Genomic DNA, 25066 nt, shown 5'->3' on the forward strand with positions numbered 1-25066 from the left:
TTTTGTGTGATGTGTTTTAAGTACTATTCATTTAAGTTATTGAAAATGAGAATGAAATGTTGAGCTTCTTTCAAGATTAACGCACTATGCAAGCATGCGTACTTTTTATATCTCCCAGGTTTAGTTTTTACAAAACCCCATCCCGGTTGCTGTCTCACACAGTAGTCCTTTGACATGCTGTATTGGCAGTGCAATGCGGAGTAAGCTGCTTCACATTCCCTTAGCAAGTTCAGCTCATCATGCCCATTCATATTCCTTCTAGAACCCCTTATCCCCAAAACAGTTCTATTTTTTCCTTAATCACTACTACAAAGGCTTTACGTTAAATTGCTGTCCCATTCTAGATAACTTTTGCAAATTGTTAAAAGAATATGTACTTTGAAAACAAATTAGTATTTATATTGTAAATATATGCAAGAAACAAAGAAATGTGTATTTGGCTTTTATTTTTAGATGAGACATTTATGTGATTGAGTGAATTTCTGGTACCGATCAGACAGTTTCTATTCTAGCTTTACAGCTGATAAGAAGAGAGAGAGATCTTGAGCCTTGTACCAATTTATCACTTTCTCATTCACGGTCACATGGAAGGCATTTGGCAACTGGGAAAACCACTGAGTAAAGGAACATGATTGAGTGCATCAAAAGTCTTCCATCCATCCCCCTCAGAAAGAGGAGTGGTTTTAGATCTTTGTACAGGGACAGTGGGCAACAGCAGATCAGATAACAAGGCACAGATACTGGGAATGCTCACACAAAGCCGTGAACGCAGGTTAGAAAATACATACCGTTCAAGTAGGCTAGGCCCAGGAGACCTGGGAGTCTAGAACCAAGTGAGCAGTCTGGAATTTGGGAGATGGGAAGGTCTTTATTTTGGCACTCAGCTAATGGATAGACTATACAAGGCATGTAAGAGTGTGTGCCTGCAGGCTGTGGGGTGGTCAGCAAGAAGTCTCTTATAAAGTCCTTTTGAAATACCAGCTTAAAGAGAAAAGGCTATTTATACTCCATGAAAAATAAAGTTTTCAGTGGCACAAATTTATAAAGGTTTGTTTTTAATCTTTAGGTGTGTGGTAACAACATGGAATTAGGACCCATGAGGTTTGGATTATAGTCCTAGCTCTAATGGTATCTGATGGAACTGAACTTTCTGGCTCTGAGTGATTGAGAAAATGGGGTGAGAGTATCATTAATGTGTCTTCTCTTCTTAAAGTGTCATCTAATTATTGGAATACGTATTTCAATACATGTATCTAGACTTTTAAAAAAATTTTTATTGGCATACGGTTGATTTACAATGTTAGTTTGAGGTGTACAGCAAAGTGATTCAGTTATACATACATATATATCCACTCTTTTTAGATTCTTTTCCCATATAGGCCATTACAGAGTATGGTAGAGTTCCCTGTGCTATACAGTAAGTCCTTATTAGTTATCTATTTTATATATAGTAGTGCGTATATGTCAATCCCAATAGACTTTTTATATACATTTGACAAAAGTCAATATTGATAATTTTATATAAAACTCGCAAAATACCAAGTATTTAAAACATCAAAATGCCTTTAATTTTAAAAAGTGTTATTGCTGCTTTAACCTCTCTAGTAATCCAAAAATTAATGATGTATGTGTATGCAGGTGTCTTTTTATGTGGACACGACACTGCAATCTTTCTAGAATTACTTCTAGTACTTGGTTTTCCACCTTTCTGGGCATTTGAAAGAAAATTTCCAGAAAGTGACTGAAGCAGCTGGATGCATCTTGTGCTCTTCCTAGCAAGTTTGTGCAAGGGAAACAAGTGCTGACATTTTGTCCATCTACTTCTTACGGCCTTTTTTGTCCGTGTTCTTTTTCCCAGTGAGGTATGGTGACCCAGCACCTGTCTGCTCTCGCTTGCCCTGGCACTACCTCTATCATAATGGTTCTTTTTCTACCCTTCTTTTGTCATAGGCCAAGACTTTACCACACTTCCTATGTGGCTCCTCTTTGTACTCACAGATTATGTCACTACACTGAGAGTTGGCTTGCAGGTAAAGACAACCGACACTGCTACCTGTGGTAGATCATAGAGATCTCCTCACTTACTGCAGGCTCACTTGGCAGTTTTGCAGACTAACAAAATGAGTGATAACTTCTTTTTAAAAGGAACTCCAGGACACAAGTAACCTCCGGAAAGTCCTTGGAGATTTTCTTATCAGAAGAGTATGAAAAACATTAATAACAAGTGATGACAATGGGGACTAGCTGGAAGGCACCCAACAGAGGGTTCCCTCTCCTGTCATTTTACCCCACCAGGTCTCTCTCATTCCCAGAGGGTTAGAGAAAGGAAGCAATTTCTCCTTCAGAAACTTCATCCTTGGGATCCCCACTCTCCCTAGTCAGTTTGTGAGTGAAGCAATGATTTGTTTTTAAATTTAATTTTTTTAATTTATGCAATGCATGTTTACTATAAAATTTTTTTACACTACATAGTTATGTGAAGTAAATGTGAAAGTCCCTCCTTCCATCCACCCTTCCAGCTATCACTTTACAGATGTGGTGGCTCTTAAAATTTTAGTATATAAGGGCTTCCCTGGTGGCGCAGTGGTCGAGAATCCGCCTGCCAATGCAGGGGACACGGGTTCGAGCCCTGGTCTGGGAAGATCCCACACGCCGCGGAGCAACTGGGCCCGTGAGCCACAACTACTGAGCCTGCGCATCTGGAGCCTGTGCTCCCCAACAAGAGAGGCCGTGACAGTGAGAGGCCCGCGCACTGCAATGAAGAGTGGCCCCCACTCGCCGCAACTGGAGAAAGCCCTCGCACAGAAACGAAGACCCAACACAGCCAAAAATAAAAATAAATAAAAATAAATAAAAATTTTAGTATATGACACTCCACATGATCTACTAGACCTGGGAACACAGTATCAGTCTAGTTGGGAAGTAGGCTTTTCATCATGGTAGGAATTCACTCTCAATCCCTAAGACTGTCTCTGTGTGACATTGGAATCAGCTCATTGTACTCCACCATGGATTATCTGTGAGAGATATATGTCTTAAACTTGAACACTGGGAAGAGGCAGGGAACATATGAATGCCTACTGTGTGCCAGGCATTGTAAACAATTTATATGTTATTTAATACTTAAAGCCATGATTCAGAGAGAGTATGGATATAGTCTACAATGAAAGAAAAAGGACACTTGAAGTACTTGCCCAAGGTCCCATGGTCAGTAAGTTGAAGAGCCAGGATTCAAATCTAGGTTAAATCTTCTGTCTTTTCCACTCTACTACACTGGCATTTTGCCCCTTTTTTCTTGTTTTTTTTTCTACTAGTAATTGTGGCCTGGCATCAAAATATACTTTTCATCAATATTCTTGGCAAAAAAATTAATTTGCTGTGTAATGAGATTATATAATAGGGCAATGCCTATTAATCATTAGGGGGGAAAAGATTTTGATTAAAAAAAAAAAACTTGAGGAAGGAATGTCCTAAAGCAACTCCGAGGCCCTTCAACTTAGTATACTGTCAGGAGGCATGCAAATACAGTTGTGAGAAGTTTCAGAAACATATTGTGGCAAATATTTTATGAGATTTAAATGTTTAAAGTTTTAAACGTCTCTTCCAGACCCCACTGTTCATCATTCTTTTTACTCATTCAAAAATTTCCTATTCCAGCCTTTCCAGTTCGTATAAAGTTCTCGTCTCACTAAGTCCCTAGAGAAGTGGCATCCTCCACTCTCTCAAGTTCCACTTCCAACACTCAAGTTGTTAAAACTTTTTTTTGTTTTTTTACAGTTCTCTGACCTACTTATTCAGGTAATGTTCCCTGAGTTTTGCTCACAGACATCACCATTTATACTCAGGGTTTTCTGGCACTCTGTTACCTAACTTGGTTTCCCTACGTTGATCTTCCAGTCTCTCCCTTTCATTAAAAATGTATTCTGTTTTTAGAAAGACAAATATCATCTGATATCACTTATATGTGGAACCTAAAAAAAAAAAACGATGCAAATGATCTTATTTACAAAACAGAAACAGACTCACAGAATTAGAAAACAAACTTGTTACCAAAGGGGAAAGGGAATAGGGATAAATTAGGAGTTTGGAATTAATAGATACATGCTACTATATATAAAGTAGATAAACAACAAGGACCTACTGTATACCACAGGGAATTATGTTCAATATCTTACAATAACCTATAATGGAAAAGAATCTGAAAAAGAACATATATATATATATATATGCATCACTTTGCTGTACACCTGAAACTAACACAACATTGTAAATCAACTATACTTCAATTTAAAAAATGGTATTCGGTTCTTGATATTTGCTACAATATCAGCAATGATGCAGGTAGACTTCCTCGCTCAGCTGTTTGAGGAATGGATGGGGTGTGACTTCTCATCTCCTTTACTCACTCCTACAAACCCTTGAGCTAGGGTACCTAAACCTCAAAAAGACCCCTGATCTTTTTAAAACTTTTATATTCCTACCTAGTTCCAAGCCTGAAAAATCTTTTGTGCATGTATGCACCAGAATCACCAGGGGGAGCTTTGGTTAAACATCAGTTCTTTGCCCCAGACTTAATGAGAATCTCCGTCACTAGGGTTTCTCAGTGATTCTAATCCTTGTAGCTAATTTAATTTAATTAAATAAAATTGAAAATTCACTTAGTTGTGCCAGTCACATTTCAAATGCCCATTATTCATATATGGCTAGTGGCTACTGTATTGGCTAGCACAGATACAGAATATTTCCATCATCACAGAAAGTTCTCTTGGACAGCACTGATCTAGAATATATAAATGGCAGTTGGAGCTATGAGGATGGAAATGATTTCTCAGAAAGTATAAAACTAGAAGAGAAGGGGATCCAAGGACAGAATTGTTAAAATCCTCCCATTAAGAGGCAGGTAAAGACTCAGCGAAGGAATGACCAGAGAAGTAAGAGAGAATAAAAGAGTGGTATCCTAAAGGTCAAGGGAAGAAAGTTTTGAGAAACAGGGAATTAGTGATCGCTGTGTAATTTTAAACATTAAGGTACATGGTTGATGATGCAAAGGAATATTACTTGGGGAAGGATGGCTTCTCAGACAGTCCCCACAGTGGGACATTGGCCTTTGTGGATTCTCCATTGACCAAAATCTGCCTCCCAGAAATTCAAACTTGCCCTCATGTGAGTGTCACTATCTTTCAGGAACAGATTCTCTTTATCTAAGGTTACATATACTGATTTTCTATATATGTGCATCTATCAGATTTTAGCTCACAAATACATTGATGCAGGATATATACCAGAATGTCAACTCAATAAAAATAAAACTGTTAGATGCTTAAGTTAGCCTGACTAGTGCATTCTGCCTTCTCCCTGTAGGTCTGCATAAAAGAAAGGCAAATTTTCAGTAGGTTACTTTGTGAGTATGAAATGAGAACAAATATTTAGTTGATCTTATGAAGTTTCTCAGCTGGCCCAGCTTAAGTCACTCCCAAGGGATATACTAGTCAAAGAAAAAGCTCAGTCTCTTGAACCCTTGTATTTTAAATACTCCCTTGCCTGACAAACCCCTTCCTTTCTTTCTGCAAAAGGAGTGCACTTTTTGTTTTTCAAGTTGCAATCCCAGTGCAATTTTTCCTGCCTGACAGTCTACGCAGGACAACCTGGTTGAGTTTTTATGGTTTCCAAATTCCCACAGAACTGCATTCATAATCTGTTGCTTTATACTAGTTCAAATTTTAGAGGGCAATCTTATTTCCAGGTTTCTGAGAGACGCTTCATTGGAACCACCACATATTGCCTGTAGCTATTCAGATGTCAAGTAGAATAAGGATTCAATGTAAAGCCAACGGATTTGGCAATTAAGAAAGTCATTGAAGGACTTCCCCGGTGGCACAGTGGTTAAGAATCCACCTGCCAATGCAGGGGACACGGTTTCGAGCCCTGGTCCGGGAGGATCCCACATGCCACGGAGCAACTAAACGCGTGTGCCACAACTACTGAGCCTGCACTCTAGAGTCCGTGTGCCACAACTGCTGAAGCCCACGTGTCTAAAGCCTGTGCTCCCCAACAAGAGAAGCCACTGCAATGAGAAGCCTGTGCACCGCAGCAAAGAGTAGCCCCCGCTCAATGCAACTAGAGAAAGCCTGTGTGCAGCAATGAAGACCCAACTCAGCCAAAAATAAAATAAATAAAATAAATAAATTTATATAAAAAAAATCATTGGAGGAGTTTGGTACCAGCAGTTTGAGTAAAGTTGTGGGAGTGGACCCCTGGGAGTTGACAAATGAGTGGAAGCTGAATTCCTTCATCAGGTATTTATTGACTATCTAGGAATTTCTGCGCTCTGGGAACAAAACATAAGCAAATACGGACGAGGTCCCTGCCCTAATGTGGCTTATCTAAACAGGAAAAGTGACATTAATAAAGTAATCACAACAAATACTGTCTAATGATAAAGCGTGCGTTGTCGAACTATGCAGAGATGTGACAGCATTTAAGAGGTGGATCTGACCTAGTTAGGTCTCAGTAAAAACCCGAGGCAATGACGTAGGATTGAGGATGTGAAAAATAGGGTTAAGAAGGCGAAGCAGAGTGGGGAGAGACTTGTGGAGCACAGAGGTATGGGGCGCCCAGAAGAAAGTCTGTATGACCGCAGCGCGGAGAGCCAGGAGGAGAGCGGAACCAGGCGAGCCTGGGGAAGTGAAAATAGGAACGCTCCTGGAACCGAAGGGACGAGACTAGGCAGGCGAGGGCGGGGAGAGGCGGCTCCACTCATAAACTACAATTCCCAGGAAGCATTCGGCGGACGGATGTGAGGTGAGCGCGAGCCGCGACCTTTGAAGGAAAGAAGGAAGTGCTTGGGCGTCGCAGAGCGGGAGAAGCGGGCTAAGGTAGGTGAGGGCGCGGCAGGGGCGGCGGGCCGAAGTGGCGGCCGCCCGCCGGGCGCGGCGGGGCTGCGTGTCGTCATAAGGCGGCGGCCATTTCTGCGGGCAGAGACGGCCCGGGCGGGCGTTCGGGGAGCGGGGCGGGCCTGAGGCTGCGCGGCGGGCGGGCGGCCTCGGCCACCCGGTAATTGCTTCTCTTCCCGGTGTCTTGTCCGCAGAGGGAGCAGTATGTCCGCGGAAGTCCCCGAGGCAGCCTCCGCGGAGGAGCAGAAGGTGAGTGTGCCCGCGGAGAGGGCCGGGGAGCCCGCAAGGCCCGGGGCCGTCGCTGCCGGCGGCTGGGCCTGGCGGCGGCCTGGTCCCACCGAGGGCGAAGGGGCGCAGCCGGAGCCAGCCCGGCGCCGGTGCAGAGCCGGTGTGCCGCTCCTCCTCGCCTGGCAAGGCCAGACACTCCGGAACCGGCCGCCGGCAGGAGCTCGGGTAGTTAGCGCCGGCGTGGTGCGAGTTGGAGGTTCTCGGCGTCCTGGCTGAAACGTTCCTTTAGCGCCTGGGTGTGTCGGGGTTTCCCTTAATCACTCAGCTGTACACAAGAGCCCGTGACTTGGTCCTTATGCGTGGAGCCTAAGTTTTTCCGTGGGCTGCACTTGGCTCATGAACCTTTATTTTTCCCTCGAAGAACTAACTGTCCAACTGCTTGTATTGTCTGCGTGTTCGTAACTCCAAAGGTGGTACCTCGTGTTGGGGCGGTGACTTAGACCTGGGTTGGAATTTCAGGTCCAGTCATTGTTAGTCGTGTAACCTTGGTCAGTTACTAAACTCTTCAGGCTTCAGTCTTCTCATCTGTAAAATAAGAATAATAGTCCTTGCTGGATACAGTTGTTGTGAGGCTTAAATGTGGTGGGTAACTTGCAGCTTTGGCGCAGCGTGTGCTCCGAAATGTGAGCCAGTGGGATTCGCCTGTGGCGCTTGACTAAAACTCGAAAGGTTGGAATTTAAATTTTTTTTTGCCAGCTGACTTGATCACGTTTTTCGTGGAAACATGGGAACATTTTGTAAACTCACTTGTAATACCTTGCTGATGTAGGGAAATAGGCCACGGATCGGTGTGATTCAGATTATGGATATAAAGGCTTTATATTTGTCTAGGCTAGTGCTTGCTTCTTCCACCATAATTATTTAAAGAATCAGAGGGCATTGTCATAAATAGGATTTGGTCTAATACTTGGATTTTGTAAGGGCTTCTGCTTAAGGTTACAACCATGCTCCTAATCAGGCTGAAAATTTGATTAGTGTTTTAAACCCATTCCATGTGTTCTTTACCATGTTCACTTTCCCTGAATTGGATGGTTCTGTTATGATATTACTTGTAAAGTAACTGGAGAAAAAAGCAATAACAAATAATAGGCCAAGTCACTACATCATTCGAGAATATTCCGATGTAAACTATGTTGGGTATTTTTCACACTTTGCTAAAAATCGAACTTGGGGGCAAAAAAAAAAAGTATATATTATATATATAATTTAAGAATTACAGTCATAATCGTAATATTAAATATTATGTATTTATTGTAAAATATTTATCGTGGTGTTCATTATTGCTTAGGATTTAGGAACCCAGATAAAACAGCAAACCCACGTCTGTGCTGTCTTGTCCTAAACACTAAAATCAACCTCAGTTTTGACTTCTGATGCACAATAATGTGCTATGTAATTTTCTTTTATGAGATTTGTTAATATGTTTCCAAAGCGTGGAGTGTTGATTTCTGCATTGTAAATGCTTTCACTTGGGACAGCCTAATATTTATGTCTCTTAACACGTTTAAGGCTATCTTCAATGTTTTCTTTTTGTGTCTACATTAAAATTTTAATTCAGGTCCTTTGGTTTTAGGGCTGCTGTGTGAGTTAGTAATATAACGTCCCTTCTTGAATTAAGGTTTGGCTGTAGATGTTAAGTGCCTGTAGCATGGATACCATCCCTAAACATGAGGAAAATGTGCAGAGTCACTTCTGTGTTCCTGTGGGCCAAATCACCTGTTTCTTATATTTGGAAGAATAGTTAGATGACCTAAAAAAGTTAGATTATTGTTTTTGTACCCAATTGACCTTTGAATTAAAGCCAAAGTATTCAGCTAAAATACTTTTATAGTTTTATGGTGCGTCAGCCTATTGCCTCTGAAAAACTAAGGTAAAGAGATGAGCCTGGCATGGAGTAAGAGCTAAGTCACTATCTACCTTAGTAGTATGTGCACTCTTGTTAAGAGAAGAAAACTGTATAGGCCACTATTTCTTATTGCGATACTAATTAAATATTACAAACGTAAAAATAAGTATAAACTCCTATCTCTCTTACACCACTCTAAAACTAAAACAAACTAAATACAAAAACATTCTAGATTATTAATTCACTGTGGCATGGTATTTTGCTGAAACTGAATTTCCAGTGTATTGAGACTATGGTAGCAATTGTTAAAGTGCAGGAGCCTTTTGAGTTTGGCAAGTTAACACTCCCTTAGACCATGTGATCCTTCATTTCTCCCTTTTTTAAGAGTAAGCTGTATGGTCGTTTAACTGTAGTCTTAGGTACATCATTTACATTTTAAATTCAGCTCTGTTGTTTTCTCATTATTTGGACAACTGGAGTAGTAAATGAAAGCTCAGACACAGAAGTACCATAGTACTGCTTAAATATAAGATGGCAATTCAGAAGCCCTAGGATATGCTTATATTTTTCTTTAGATTATCACCGAAGTGAAAAGTAAACATTATTTTAGCAGAGACCTCATGGATCCATCATCCACTTTGAATAACACTTAGCTGAGACAGGCATGCAGTCTCATCCTGGGGGTGAGAAGAGGCATGTGGAGACTTAAAACACATAGTTCTGTTTTCATTGTGAGCATCTTAAACTCAGGACTCTCCTTTATCTTTTCTCCCATGGCACCTAGGATAGTGCCTGGCATTGTTTTGAAAATGTTGGTTAAATGAATTTTTCTCCAAACTTTTCGGTTGAAACTATTGCCAAAGCACTATATCAATACAAATGACGATACTAGTACTGCAGTTAAAAAAAGAGAGGGATAGACCATGGTAATATAAAAAACCTTAGCTTAGACCCACTTAAGAAATCTGAATGAAAGTAGAAGGATGTTTATATGTATTTTTTCATATATATGGCTTTTAATTTTTTTTAGAGAAGATCTTAATAGCAGGTTCTCTAGAAAACAGGTTTTCTAGAGATTTTGTTACAAGATTCATCAAATTAAGTTAGTAAGGTGTCTTGGGAAAGGCTAACTCAAGTAGAGCTCTCAACTTAAATATTTTTGTCAGTTTAAAAGGTATGCTTGGTGCTTTTGTGACTGGTGGAAGAGGAAGAGGACTACTGTATAAATTACTTCATTATGTCATCAGTAAAGAGTGGATATAAATTGCTTTCCCATTTTCCCAGTCTTAAAAAAATTGTGGTTAATATTGGCCTTTTCTGGGACTGTTTTGACAGTACTTTTGGTAACCGAAAGGCTTAAGATATATTCAGTTTGGAGCACAACCTGCTCCTCTGGTTTGTTGTGCAACCATTGATTCTTAACAATCTAGAAGTAAACCTCAGAAAAGTTTTAAAATGTCTTTCAAAAAAAAAAAAGCTCTTTCATTTGTTGTATAGTAAATTGCTGAGATAGCAACAGTGTTTAGGCTTGCCGGTTGTTTGTGCAAGACTTTAATACTTAACAACTTCTATTCCTGAACTTATAAATGTCTACTAAACATGAACTATTCCAAAGATGAGCTGATGGTGAAACTATCACGTGTTTAGAAAGTTTCTTAACTTTTAAAAAACAGTTGGGGTACATTGTATTTGTTCATTCAGTAGACTTTTATTGAACACCAATTAAATGCCAGGCACTGGGCAAGCAGCAAGGACTTAATAGGACTACAGAATTTTTCCACAGAGGTTGATAACAGTATTGGTCCCTTCCTGACACTATACCAAAGGATTTGTTGGCTTTCATTAATCTTATTCATCAATCAGTGCATCAATGAACATATTGCTGAGCAGATTGAGAATTTACTTAGAGAGGTCAGATTTTTATTTGCTGATGTTGTGTAACTTCCCTGCTGAAGACCAAAAAGTGGTATTAATCATTCAAACTTACTATCAATTCCATGACAGACTACAAAATGATCCTTAATTATTTGAATATATGTATGTTTATATATATGTATGCTTTTATACCTTATACTCTTTCTACTTACAGAAAGCTTAGCTAGTCTATTTCAATAGAATGATTCACAAAAATGCAAGTGCCTAGCATTAATAAATATTAGGCCCTGTGCTAATTGTAGAGTATACAACGAAGATTATTTTAGGACATATGTTATTGCCAAGAGAATAACTATCACTTAAAGTATTGTTTTTAAGTTTTTGTTTTTTGTGCATCATAAGCATACAATATCCTGTTGCAATATCCTGGATTTCTGCTTTCCTAGTTTGTAGCCTAGAGTAAAAGTTCCAGAATTCTAATGATGCTTTTTCCCCCCCTCCTCCCAAAGCTATTATCAGCATAGAAACCACTTAGCTAAATGAAGTCACTCATATTCCAGCATCTATTTCTAAAAAGTAGTAAAATTTCTGTGTAACACAAAGGCCTCTTGGAGAGTAAAGTTTCAAAACCAGATTTGAATTTTTAAAAATACTTTCTTCTTGGTTAAGCTTGTCATTTCCCGTCTTTGTTGATCCTTTCTATTGTATCTTTGTTTTCTATTTCATTAATTTCTGCTTTTTATTTTCTCCTATTTTCTTTGGGTTCCGTTCTTTGTCTAACTTCTCAAGTTGGACGCATAGCTCATTGAGTTTTAGTTTTCTTTAATATAAGCCCTTAAGGGACACTTGTATCCCACAAATTTGGTATGTGTAGAATTTTTATTATTAGTGAGTTCCAAGTAATTTTTTTTATTCCTATGATTCCTTTTTTAACCATGAATTATTTAGTAATGTACTTTAATTTCCAAATGGCAGGGATATATACAGTTTGAAATAATTGACTTTTAACCTTCTGAATTGCAGTCGTAGATTGTGGCCTGGTTGGAAATGGTTAAGACTTGCTTTACAGCCTAATAATTAGTCAGTTTTTCCATTTGTCCTTGAGAAGAATATGTATTTCCTAATTGTTGGATGCAGAATTAAAATCAAGTACGTTGACTACTTTGTCTTTTTCACCTACCAATATGAGGAAGGTCTGTTGAACTCTCCTATGCTGATAGACTTATCAGTTGCTCCCTATAATTTTGTTGATTTATATATTTTGAGGCTTTCTTATTAGGGGCATAAACATTAGATCTTCTGTATTCCTAATAAAGCTTTTTGGTCTTTTTTTTTTTTTTTTCCTTTCTTGTCCTCCTCACCCTCCCCCCCCCCTTTTTTTTTTTCAGTTGACTGATTTTCTTCTTCCATTTTACCCCCGCTATTAGTTTGCAAGTTATATACTTTATTTTTTTTTTATATACTTTATTTTGTTATTAAATTGATTCCCCCTGAAATTTTATCAAGCCTCCTCAACTAAACGAAGTGTAAAATTAATATCATAAATCTTTTTCTAAATGAGACAGGAACATAGAACACTTAAACTTTAAAAAACTTGTATATTTTTGTTCTGTCCTTTTTGAACCTCACATATTAAGACATTAAAATTAGGAAAGTGAATATGCCAATTATATTTCAATAAAGCTGGGGAAAAAATGAGAAAAGTGACTTGTTCAGTATACATACATACATACCAATTTCTTTGTTTGCTTTTTCCTTCTTTATCTCAGACCTTTTGAGGGATGTATTTTCATTCTAGCTGGAATAAATGTTCAGGAATTCCTTTGAAGGATGTCCAGAAACATGCAATCACACCAAATTTTGTGTCCTTCTTTGCATTTTTTAACATGACTGTAGGGATAAATTGCCTTTTTTAAAAAAAAATTTCTATTGCAGCTTTTTATTTTAAATCACTGTGAAATGAAGTTCTCACAACATAAGACCTCTCCAAACTCCAAAGTCAGGCATCTGGAGTAGACTCTCAGGTCACTTCTCCCTCTTAGCCCTACGTCCACCCCAGTCACCCAAAATCCTGCCAGGACCATCCTGGAGGTGAGGTGATCTCTTTTTATTTGTAATAGTTCTAGCAAAAGTTATACAACAGTTTATTCCTTTCATTTTAATTGGCAGTTTACATATATACATATTGCTATACGTATTATCTCCTTTCTTTTAAATTATACAAATACTTTCTAGGAACTATTTCAATAAATTGCTTATTTTACCTGATTTTGTCAGTTAATGTCCTACTCTGGAGAATAGAAATCAATTTGGGTATTTCAGACAGAAAGGGATATGATTTAGGGGATTAGGTTACAAATTATTTGAAAGGATAGAGTAGCAGAAAGGGGAAGATGATGTTTCCAGAGGTGAGGGATTGCAAAAAAACCTTTGACCCTGCAAGAGTGAGCACTATTCTGAGCCCAGCATCCTCTACCCCATCTCAGGTAGCTGCTACAATAGACCCTAATTATGAGCTTGATGCCCTTCTGTAGGAACACACAGGAGCTACTGCTGTCTGCACATTGTGTGGCATCACCAGGAATAAAATGGATTCTTTTTCCCATGCCTTTTAATCTGTTGTAGGTACCATTGGCAGAACCTTATAGGAATTCAGTTTGGGAAATGTGCTTTCAGGCTTCTAACTGTAGTGATTCAGAGGAGTGTTTAGAGAAGGGTAAGTGTGGGCTGAATGCCCATGGACACAGTCCACCACCTGACGTGTTATTAATATTCCACAAGCAAACTGTACTTGCGTCAGATCATTGGTGAACATCCAGGCATTTGAACTTGCTTATCAATAAGCCCTAGAACTGTATACATCTGCAAAAGGTTTAAGAATGTTTCTGTATGATCCATTAAAAGTATTGTACGTGTCTTTTTTTTTTTAATTTTTTTTATGTATGTATTTATTTATTTATGGCTGTGTTGGGTCTTCGTTTCTGTGCGAGGGCTTTCTCTAATTGCGGCAAGTGGGGTCCACTCTTCATCGCGGCGCGCGGGCCCCTCACTATCGCGGCCTCTCTTGTTGCAGAGCACAGGCTCCAGATGCGCAGGCTCAGTAATTGTGGTTCACGGGCCCAGTTGCTCCTCGGCATGTGGGAATCCTCCCAGACCAGGGCTCGAACCCGCGTCCCCTGCACTGGCAGGCAGATTCTCAACCACTGCGCCACCAGGGAAGCCCTGTATGTGTCTTGATGGTACTGACTACATTTTAAAAATGTAGCTTTGGTCATATTTTCCACCCTTTTGGTGTTAAATGTAGCTGAAATTCTGAATCCAACTGCAAAGTTACACCTAGCAGGGACTTGCCATTGTGCTATGTATTTGGCCAGAAAGTCCAAGAATTGGTTTGTTTTTCTAGGACATATTACAAATTTATTGTAAATCTAAATAATATTTTCAGCTATAGGTGCTGTTTTGCCCAAAATATTTTTCGATAGTAAACTGTTTCATTTAATTGAATATTATATGTAAATATATACATAAATGTGTTCCTTATTAAGAAAATAGGGGAGTGCCAGATAAGATGGCATATTGTGCACAACTTTTTTTCTCTCGTATATAAAATGCGGAAATCTGCAGAAACGCTGGAAACTAGGGAAAGTTGCTACCCCATACTAGAAATTCCAAGGAATCTTTCTTAGATACAGAGAACTGATAATTCAAATCAAACAAAGAAGTGGAGCACGCTCATTTCCCAAGCCTAAGAAAGCTGGATGGTTTTAGTGGAAATGTAGGACTCTGTTAACATCCTTTAATTTGAAGGTGCTGGGACTGAAAGGCTATAATCGGGTTGGAGTCCTTTTCAACCAGTGTCCAAATTTAAGGTCAACCAATTTAAAAAACAATTGTATAGTGGAACCCAAGAGTAGGTCCCTCCCAAGTCCACTTATAAATTAACCACTATGGATACCCTGGGGCTGTAGTAGCGAAGTGAAGCCTCTGTGGTGACCCAGCGCACTCTCTTATACTGAACTGGGAACCTTAAATTTATATTACTTCTCCAGCTTATCTGATGAATACAATGTAGTTATATCTTGTATAGGGGTTAGGTTCTAAAGTTAGTAAGGCAAAAAATCACATATAACTGAAATCACCCTTGAAAAACCCAGTGAAGTCATGATCACATTAGAGACTGCCCCATCAATTCTCAGTAGGTCAAGTGGTAGTCAGTCACTTTTTTGTCTAGTGTTTGAACAGATGGCTGCGCTGGTTCTTCAGTTGATTGCCAGCTGAGGTAGTTGACTCCTGTTATAGGGGCTGAGTGTTTTAAACACTGGAATGATAAACAGTATGTTGGTACACTTACACTCTGAAAGAGACATACTCTGGGATTGAGACTCTCCTGGGAACGTAGGGTTGCGTCATACACCTTGCACTTGAGCTACCCTTTTTGAATGGAATGACTGGCAGAATCACCGATACTATTTAGAGTCTCTATCTCTGGCTGGGCACACATATAGTTGAATTTTTTGTACATCGAGTGAATGATGCAACCATTGTAAAAAGAATGAAAATCAAATTATGTAGATGCATGAAACTGCAGCATAAGAAGAGAGTAGAACACTTGAAGCAGAAGGAAGCATACACATAAAAGAAGCCCCATAGAAAGGGTATATTTGACAGCAGCAGCAGCTTTATTCTCAAAATCCTCTAAGACTGAAAATGAGAAGAGGTAACAACACATGAGGAAGCTTTTGAAGATGAAAAAAAATCTTGACAATCTATAAGGTGAATAAAGTTGATTATAAAACGTATGAAAATACTTTTGAGGAAGATATATGCAAAAATTATATGAAGTTGTTTCTTGAGTTCCTAGATTAATAAATGATTACTTGCTGCTGTGTAAGAACAGTAGGCTTGGCATTTATGGATAACAGTTCTGCTTTGTGAATATTCATAAATAACCTGGAAGAATCAAGATATGCAGAGGTGTGTAATTTTGCTGAGCTGGTGTGCAGAAATGAGTCCATTAACTAAAAAGTGTGCCTTGCCATTGCCCAGCCTCCCCTATCAAGGCAGCTCTGTTTTTCTTGATTCATTCTTTCTTCTGCACTACTTGCCATGAAGTGGTAAACACTGCTTCCCTATAAAATATTACTCTTGGGGACTTCGCTGCAGTCCAGTGGTTAAGACTCCCCGCTTCCACTGCAGGAGGCACAGGTTCCATCCCTGGTTGGGGAACTAAGATCCCACGTGCCGTGTGGAACAGCCTATATATATATATATATATATATATATATATATATATATATATATATATATGGGGAAGAAAGTAAGCTATATCAAGACTGGTGTTAAAAGTGAATAGGCTAAAAAAAAAAAAAAGTGAATAGGCTTAAGATATTGATAGTCCTTGGTCAGAAAACATATTTTTGATGCATTAAAGATGGGGTGTTTGGCATGAAAACTGTTTGCCATTAAATATGGGGAGAAATTAGGCAATAAAATATACAGATGTAAAGATTGACAGAGATGATGTTTCTCTCCTTTAAAAATAACAAGGTCTTCTGCATTATTCAAGGAAAATATGGTAAGTAAGCTGCTGTTAATTTCTATTAAAGATTCTCAGAGCTTTCAATTAAATATGATTTTGAATAAACAGGAGGTCAAAAAGCTCTTTTTTATTTTAACAGTATTAAGATGGTTCTCTAAATATGGGCAAAGAGCTGATGAGTTCCATAGAAGGTGACTAACTATAAATGTATTATACATGACTGGAAAGTAATGGCAAGCAAGACTTCAGAGCTGAGCTATCTTGATATTTTTATCCAGTGTGTGGGGTGTTATACATGCATCACAGCTATAATAGAGCTATCACATGGATCATTTGAAAAACAAGACAGAGATGTTTTAAAAGCCTCTGTGCTTGATTTCTTAGTCTATTGCTGCATTATTTGGTATTTGACAACTGAAGCCAGAATCCAGATATTTAAAAGGTGGAATTATCTAAAATAACTGTATCATAATAGAGAAGTAATTTATTTAAAATTATTTCAGGAAATGGAAGACAAAGTGACTAGTCCAGAGAAAGCTGAAGAAGCAAAATTAAAAGCAAGGTATCCTCATCTGGGACAAAAGCCTGGAGGTTCAGATTTTTTAAGGAAACGATTGCAGAAAGGGGTAAGTTCTCATGTGTAAATCTTCCAATGTTTAAGTCCTGTGAACTCAGTGTGCCGAAAGAGATTGTGAAATGGGTGTCTGTGTTTATAGCTCTTTACCACCAGATGTGTGTGCATTGATAAGTATATATGTTGGCTATAGTTATATGTGGATTATTTTCTCAAATCAAATTTCAAGAGAATATTTTTTTCAGCTTTATTGAGTTATAACTGACGTAAAATATTATGTAACTTTAAGGTGTACAGTGTGATGATTTGATACATGTACATATTGCTAAATGCTTATTACCATAATAAGGTTAGCTAACACATCTTTTACCTCACATAATTACCATTTTCTTCTTGTTATGGTGAGAGCATTAAAGCTTGACTCTCATAGCAACTTCCAAATTTACAATCCAATATTGTTAACTGTAGTTAACACCATGTTGTCCATTTATTAGATCCCTGGAACTTACGCATCTTATAATTGAGAGTTTGCACCCATTCACCAGCATCTCCCCATTTCCCCCACCACTCAGCCCCTGGCAGCCACTGTTCTACTCTGTTTTCTGTGAGTTTGATGATTTTAGATTCCACATATAAGTGATGTCATACACTAGTTGTCTTTCTACCAAAAGAATATTTTAACATTAATTTTAGTTTAACAGATTACTTTTAAAAGTGGCAAAATATAGAATGGTGTTTTTATATAGCATGAAAGAATGACATTCACAGCTTTGAAATAATAGAATGACAAAGAAGGATTATACCAAAACATAAAAATAAAATCCTTGTTCCATGAAAAGTAATATGGTGGGGGGAAAAAAAAAAAAAATATGGTGGGGAAATTATTATAAAAATGTTAGTTAATATTTGTAATACATAAAATGGTTTTTCAAATACACAAGAAAAACATTAAGGTGCCCTAGATAAAGGATTTTAGCAGAGGAAATATTGTTATTAGACACAGAAAAAAATGTTTATCCAGGATAGAAATGAATGAAGTATAAATTAGAACAATTATTTCTTTGTAGCTTTAACTATAATAAAAAGCAGCATCACTATTCAACAGCAGAGATATAGTAAGTAAATTGTGATAAGTCAACAAAGTAGAACATTATGTGGTCATTTAAAAAGCAAAGACCATAATGTAGGGGATAAATAGAAAAAAGCATCATTGAGAAACATGTTCTACATTCTGTGTAAAATGTATCCATACCAAGTCTCATTTTGAAATCATCCCATCACATGTGGTTTTAGTATGAAATTATGTAATTTTCTTTGATTATTATTATTTGGATTTGGGATTTGACTGATTATTAGTGTTTAGGAAACTTTTTTTCCTTTGCTAATCTTCAGTATAACTTATGCTAACAGCCTTTCTTCCAACATTTGGGCTGTTGACTTTGTCATTTTTCTCTAGCTTCAACGATTTATGACTTTTTAAGTATCTTCAAGTTAGAATTTATATACATTGTATCTTGGCGTTGGTGTTATAGATGTAAATAGTTGTCAATAAGAAAATGCCACTTGAATCAAGAAATTTATATAGAATTTGAGAAGGGAGCTCTTCAATGATTCTGTATTTTACCAAAATGTCAGTGAATAAGCACTTTTATATTAGGGAAATGAAGTGTTATATTCAATGATATAATTTCTTACTATGTTAAAAGAGTTTTGTTTTTTAAAAAATGTCTGGATCACAGGGTTTTAGTTTTCCTCTGTCATAATAGCAAACTGGCAAGTTATCTTAGTATCTTTAAACAGTTTCTTGTTTATTTGAGAGGGTTGGTTACATATCATTTATTTTAGGTCCCTTTCTGTTTTATTGTACTCGTTAATGTTATTTATTCGGATACCTATTTTTAGGCTTTTAACAATATGACGTGTGAGGGATATCAAGCAGCAGTCTGGCCCATGTTTTTTCATATTTGTGGAGTTTGTGAAGTCCCAAGAAAACTGAGGATCCAGTTTTAAGAAACATGGCCTTAAAATTAAATATTGTCACTTTGGTGATCCATTAGTGTCAGTGCAATTATAAATATGGATGTAAGTGTGGCCCTTAAATTGAAGTGGGAAAAGGCTCTTATAAGAATGTCATCTAGATGGTACAGAATATGTTAATTTTTAAAATGTTCACTTACACAAAATTTAAAAATTGTTAAAGACAAGTAATATTGCCTTCTTGAACTGTATCTTTTCCAATATGAGAAACATTGATCTAGTTCATTCCTCTACCTAGAGCAGTTATAATTATTAAGCATTGAGTTTAGTTTTTCTCTCACCACACTAAATAAATTTAATTCCTTTTCCTCAAGCAAAGTAACCTACTCTACAGTTAAGTGTGATCCCCTTGTGATGAACCTTTGGTTACTATAAAATAGGTAACATTAGAAACAGACTTTATTACATTGGGGAAAATCTGCCTAAAATTTGCACTATGTGTTAAAGTTCTCATTTTGTGCTTTTGACTCTAAGAAATTTGGCAGTCTGCTTTCTCTTTTAGAGGCTACTAAACTTCAGAAGTAACTCTCTAATATAATATAGTACATCAGAAGTTCTGAGGTTTTTTTTCACTACACTTATTTTGAAACATGCAGAAATGAAGCTGCAGCAAGTCTTAGAAAGGCCTGGTCCAAGTGACACATGAAAAGCAATTTCTAACTTTAGACTCTGGCCTAAGGCCAGATGCTTATAAAAGAATAGTCACTGGAGGGAGGCAGCCGGTGAGACCTTTTTTTCAGGCCATTCAGCAATCTTAAACTAAGCTGTGAGTTCCTAGCTCCTTCATTTACCACTTGAGTTACCTCTGAAGTCTCAAAGAGAATATTTATATATCCCCCCTTCATCCTTTGTCCAAGCTCTCATCTCGTATCTGGATTATTCCTTCTTGTCTATGCTGTAGGCAAAGGTTAGGTTCCCCTCCTTTGAATAACCATAGCACCTCATGTATTTAAAACAGTGTAACAGTGGATTTATTTGGCTGTTGTCCATCTTTATATCTCTCTTCATGATTCACACAGTGCCTCGTGTAGTATTGCAGGCACTCAGTAAAGGTGGGCTAAACATGATAGGTGAAAGTCAGAACCCAGGCAAGTTCATCTGTTTTTACCTCGGAACAGACTAACTCATGTAGATTATCTATATTAAGGTTGATCTTTAGCTCCACAGTTTCTATTTCAGTGATAAATGGTGTGGTTGTTACTGCATCCATCTCTCCAACTAAAAAGAGCGATTGTTGTTACTTAGTGTCTTAGGTGAAAAATGGTGGTATAGGATAGGGATGTGTATTTTAAGTGATAATTAATTTCTAATGAGTTCATTTCGTCTGTTACCCTAGCATTTATATTTTAACCTTAATTTTTATGTTAGTGAACTGCTCTAATTCAAATAAATGGTTTAAATCTTTACAGAAAAGTTCATCTTAGATGACAGAGTACCAGCAACTATAAATAATAGTTTTAATAATTGTAAGCTTGATTGGAGGTGGGTGACATCCCAAATGCAAGTTGGTGGATTGTGTGATTTTATTTTCAAAATCATTTAAACAAGAAATTCATGCTGGTTTTTCCATTAGTAAGTGAAAGGCTTGTGTCCCACTCTTTAAGTCCAGGGCTATTAGCTCCCAGATAGATTGATATGGAAGTTGATATCAATATTGAGGGTTCCATACTGGAACTAGAATGATATAAGTAAGCCTGAAGAAGGGGTTCTTGCCTGACTTCTCAGCTGTTGACTTGTGATAGAACTCACTATAGAGTCATAGCTATTTCGTGTAGTTGATGTTTTTGTTTAAAAACTTATAGGTTTATTTTATTTTGACGGTACAGGGTCACATCTATATCTTAAACCAGTGTAATTGCATACGAAAGCTTTTTAAACTCTAGTCTGAATTTTTTTTTCTTGTAGCAAAAATATTTTGATTCTGGGGATTACAACATGGCTAAAGCAAAAATGAAGAACAAGCAACTTCCTACTGCAGCTCCGGATAAGACAGAGGTCACTGGTGACCACATTCCCACTCCACAGGACCTTCCTCAACGGAAACCATCTCTTGTTACTAGCAAGCTGGCTGGCTGATTAAAAGAGCTGAACTGCATGAATCTTCTAATTCCCATTATTTCTCCTTAATATGTTACTTCTCCACTTTTTATTTCCTTTCACTCACTAAGTCATTTGAGAGTTAAGGCTTTGCAGGTAGTGGTAGTGTGTGTGTAAGGGAATATACATGTATAGAGTTTTGATTAGTTTAACAGTGCACTGATGAAAAGAACATGTTAGAGCAATGTAAAGTAATCTACTTGAAAATAATTGTATATATTACCTAACTCCTAGTGTAGGGCTGGTTCCAACAAGTAACAAGCAAGTTTTACAGTTTTAATGTTTTGGCTTTCTTTAATTCATCTTAATTATAGCTTTGTATGTTACTCTTATTTAATGTAACCTCTATTGTATTGATTTCTTGTGTATTTTCCTTTTGGATTTTGTAAAACAAGTTTAAGACCACAAGTTAGAAGAAAGGTCACATATTTCAAACACAAATAGATGGGGCTTCAAAAGATTTGTATCCTGTGCTTGAACTTGAATGGCCTTAAATCTGTTTCAGCTTTAACAATAGAATTTTACTTGGGCAATATTTGCCCATTCTGGTGTAACTTATGTGACTCTAGTGCTTAACAGCTGCTGTTGAAGCTAGTATTCTTATTCAGTTCTGTAGTATTAGAATACCTTTTGTTGTTAAGATGTGAATGAAGTGTGCATGTGCACCGACTGTTGAATTCACTTTTGTGCCATTTTTGTAAATACAGTAGTTTTGCACAACCTCTCACAACTGTCTGTATTAATTTCACATATTAAAGAGTAGATGGTGTGCCAAGCAGAAGCACAAGAGTTCCCACACAAAACCCTGTGTCATTAGAGCTTCTGCGTAGTAGAGTAGTTTACAGTCTTGGGCTTATAGGACACCAAACTGAAATCTTTGCTCAGTCTGCCACAGACTTACGCATTTTCATTTGTTCCTCATATCCATGACATTCAGTGGCCTTGTGCAAATATGATATGTTGCTTAGGCATATCTTTTGTCCTATGCAGAACATTTCATTTTGACTTTTATGAAAATTACAATTCATGTAATTTATATAAACTTTTTTAATGTAGAAACTTTTTACTTCCACAGTCAATTTTGGGGACACTAGAATAAAATACTTTGCCTCCTGTGGCCCCTCCCTTCTTTTTTTCTTGCTTCTTTGACTCAAATTGTGTTGGGCTGTGCCGTGCAGTCTCTTCAGGAACATAGGTGTCTATATCTTTACTCTTGAAATTTGCTCTGTTGAATGCTGTATATTCTAACACAATAATGATATTTTCCTTATAATTTCTCAGTTGTTAATTAACCACTCTTAATCCTGTATTGTTAAGAATTGACAATTGTTTAAATAAAAGGAAATTTATAATGAAACAAATATTTGAGAAGATTGGCCCAGGAACCTAGTCAGGATGAGCTGAATTTTAAGTAATTATAATGAGCTAGGTGAATTAGGCTTGTGACAATTAGAGGAATTTACATGATAGGTGGAACATATTCATAATAAATACTTAGATATTTTGTTTCTATAGATGTCACTTTAATAAAATACAATACTTGCGGTTTATCTAGTCAGTAAGAACTTTAATTAACAGACTTCACTGGGACAAATTTACTGGTCTTTTAGGCGCTCTTCCCATGATGCTGAGGATATGTAGCCTGAGATGATAGTATATTTTTCTTCATCTTTGACTTGTGCAGGGCCTCCCCCTCTTTTGGATCCAGGCATCTTTTCTGGAACTTGGCTCCATTTGTATACCTGCTTTCCTATGACCCCAAATCACCGTAGATGGTGCCTTGAGCATAGTCCCTGCACTTAAAGGCTGCCTAGCTCTCTGAGGAAAACTTGCTGATTACCTTCCTGCTTCACCCACCCCAAAAGGCAGAAAACAACAGAATCGATAATGTGCTAATTTGTTATTATAAGGATTAGTTACATATACATAGATTTGTAATGGGAGTAAGTAGGTTGTTCCAAAGTATGTATAATCATTGTAGGATTATTTAAGGATTACAAAATACCCCAAAGTAGAATATCTAGTGGTTTTGTTTTGTTCTGTTTTTATGACTGTTTGCAAGCTAGCACCATCAAATTCACACACACATCAGAGATTAATCTGAAAGATCAGACCACGTTACTGATTATGGTAGGACTCCTGTTATGGTTTGCGACACGTGATGTAATCTCTGCCTGAGTTTTCATTTGTGAAATACAATACTAATATTAACCTACCTCAAAACTTGTTGAGGATCTGTGAAATACTGAGTAAGTGCCCAAAATAAAATACTGTTGATTGTCTGTTTATTAAAAGTAAATTTCCTCATTAAACCAACCTGCCTTCTGTAAAGTCACAGTGATAGAAATCTCAGGATTTTCCATCAGAAAAGACCTGTCATTTAGGACTTGTAGGTATAATTGCTTAACCTCCATTATTGGTGCTTGGGATAGAGGTTTTACATTTTTCTGTTTTTGTTCTGCTTCAAAGCTCAGTTTATTGAAGACATATTTGCAGGCTGTTTCACCATTGCTTGAATGAAGATTTTTGACCAAGATGGGCTTAAACATTTCTGTGGTTTCAGAATTGTGGTTTGAGAAATGGCCAGTTTTAATCATTGTCCTTCTTCTTATAAATGAATGTTGGAGTAAACAAGTTGGAGATAAATACTTCATGAAAACTAGCTAATGTCTGAACTCAATTACCTGTTTTATGTCCAGGAGCTCCTATTTGATAATACAGTTCTGAGAAACATTTCATTTTTAAAGGCTACATCTGACTAAAACAATTATAGTTATTGGCATGTTGGGATAGTAAGGACTGTTGGATGGTTTTGATGAACTGAAAGGAGCATTTTTGCAGTCTATTTACAAGTTATTCAATATTCCTTTGCTGCGCACCTAAAAATAAGTCTTAACTATTCATCAAGCCCTCTACTTGTTACTTCACTTGGAATTTGTTGCTGTTTTTACTTGATGTAACAAAACTATACCTCTGAATGTTTATTGATACTTTTTACTAAATCAGACATGTATTCTTTCTCAATCCAAATTAATGAAGTTTTATCAGGGCTGAAATATCTCTACTTGAATTGTGCTCTAAACTTGGTGTTTGGTGATCCAGGGGCAGGTATCCAATAGGAAGAGCATGTCTGAGTGGCAACTTAAGCAGTTTCTGTGGTGGCCTTTTTACATTCCCCAACATTCAGACACATTTCTTCCATTTTTCATTTTCCTTTTTCACCTCATTTTACTTCACTTCTCCCCCCTCCCATCCCTGCTTATTTCTTAAGCCTCCTGATGGCATCTATTAAATGGTATTTAGGACTGATGCCTGATCAATCCTTTAATACCCTTCCCAATATAACACAATTAAGGACCCATTTAAAATTTTCTAAAGCACTGTTTTCATCTGCATAATGACAAGTTTGAGCCACCGTCCCAACTCTGCAATTCAGCATGCAGTGCCAGTCTTCCCCCATATCCCTTCTCCCCCTGACATCACACCACACCTTATAAAATTGGGATCAAAGAAGTCTCATTCTGGGATTGTTAATCTAAGGATAAAAACACTGATTTTAATACTGTTTTACTAGTTTCTGCCTTTTAAAGTAGGTAGGCCTATGGGTTTTATTCTGGAAATCACTGATGGTCATGACAGCCATTAATTATGTTTGTATTATGTTACTTATCAACTAAACAGCATTTGAAAGAAAAATCTAATTTCTTTAATATACCCTCAAATCTGTTACTGCATCTTTTATTTGTGATGCAGTAGGACACTTGCCTGTATTAAAAGGGCCAAGAGTAAATGCCTTTTTTGTTGAACATGTCTATAGAGTTGGCAGTTAATGCTGATATTTGTCAAATAGCCCTTCCAAAATTATACTTGTGAAATACACAAAAATAAATTGATCTACTTAATTTCTATTGATTTGA

At 37.4% G+C, this 25066-nt stretch overlaps 1 protein-coding gene across 2 annotated transcripts; it reads left to right on the forward strand.

Annotated features, from left to right (window-relative positions):
* The first annotated feature begins 6786 nt into the window (after window positions 1-6786).
* On the forward strand, window positions 6787-25066 carry ARPP19 (cAMP regulated phosphoprotein 19). Of its 2 annotated transcripts, XM_057543372.1 has the most exons (4): window positions 6787-6875; window positions 7088-7142; window positions 16945-17067; window positions 20958-25066. In XM_057543372.1, exons 2-4 carry the CDS (start codon window positions 7098-7100, stop codon window positions 21126-21128), a joined length of 339 nt encoding a protein of 112 aa, XP_057399355.1. In that variant the 5' UTR covers window positions 6787-6875; window positions 7088-7097; the 3' UTR covers window positions 21129-25066. The 2 variants fall into 2 exon arrangements, with proteins under 2 accessions (XP_057399355.1, XP_057399354.1); XM_057543371.1 differs by lacking the exon at window positions 6787-6875 and having other exon boundaries at window positions 6950-7142.

Source organism: Balaenoptera acutorostrata, chromosome 3, assembly GCF_949987535.1.
Source record: "Balaenoptera acutorostrata chromosome 3, mBalAcu1.1, whole genome shotgun sequence".
Lineage (NCBI taxonomy): Eukaryota > Metazoa > Chordata > Mammalia > Artiodactyla > Balaenopteridae > Balaenoptera > Balaenoptera acutorostrata.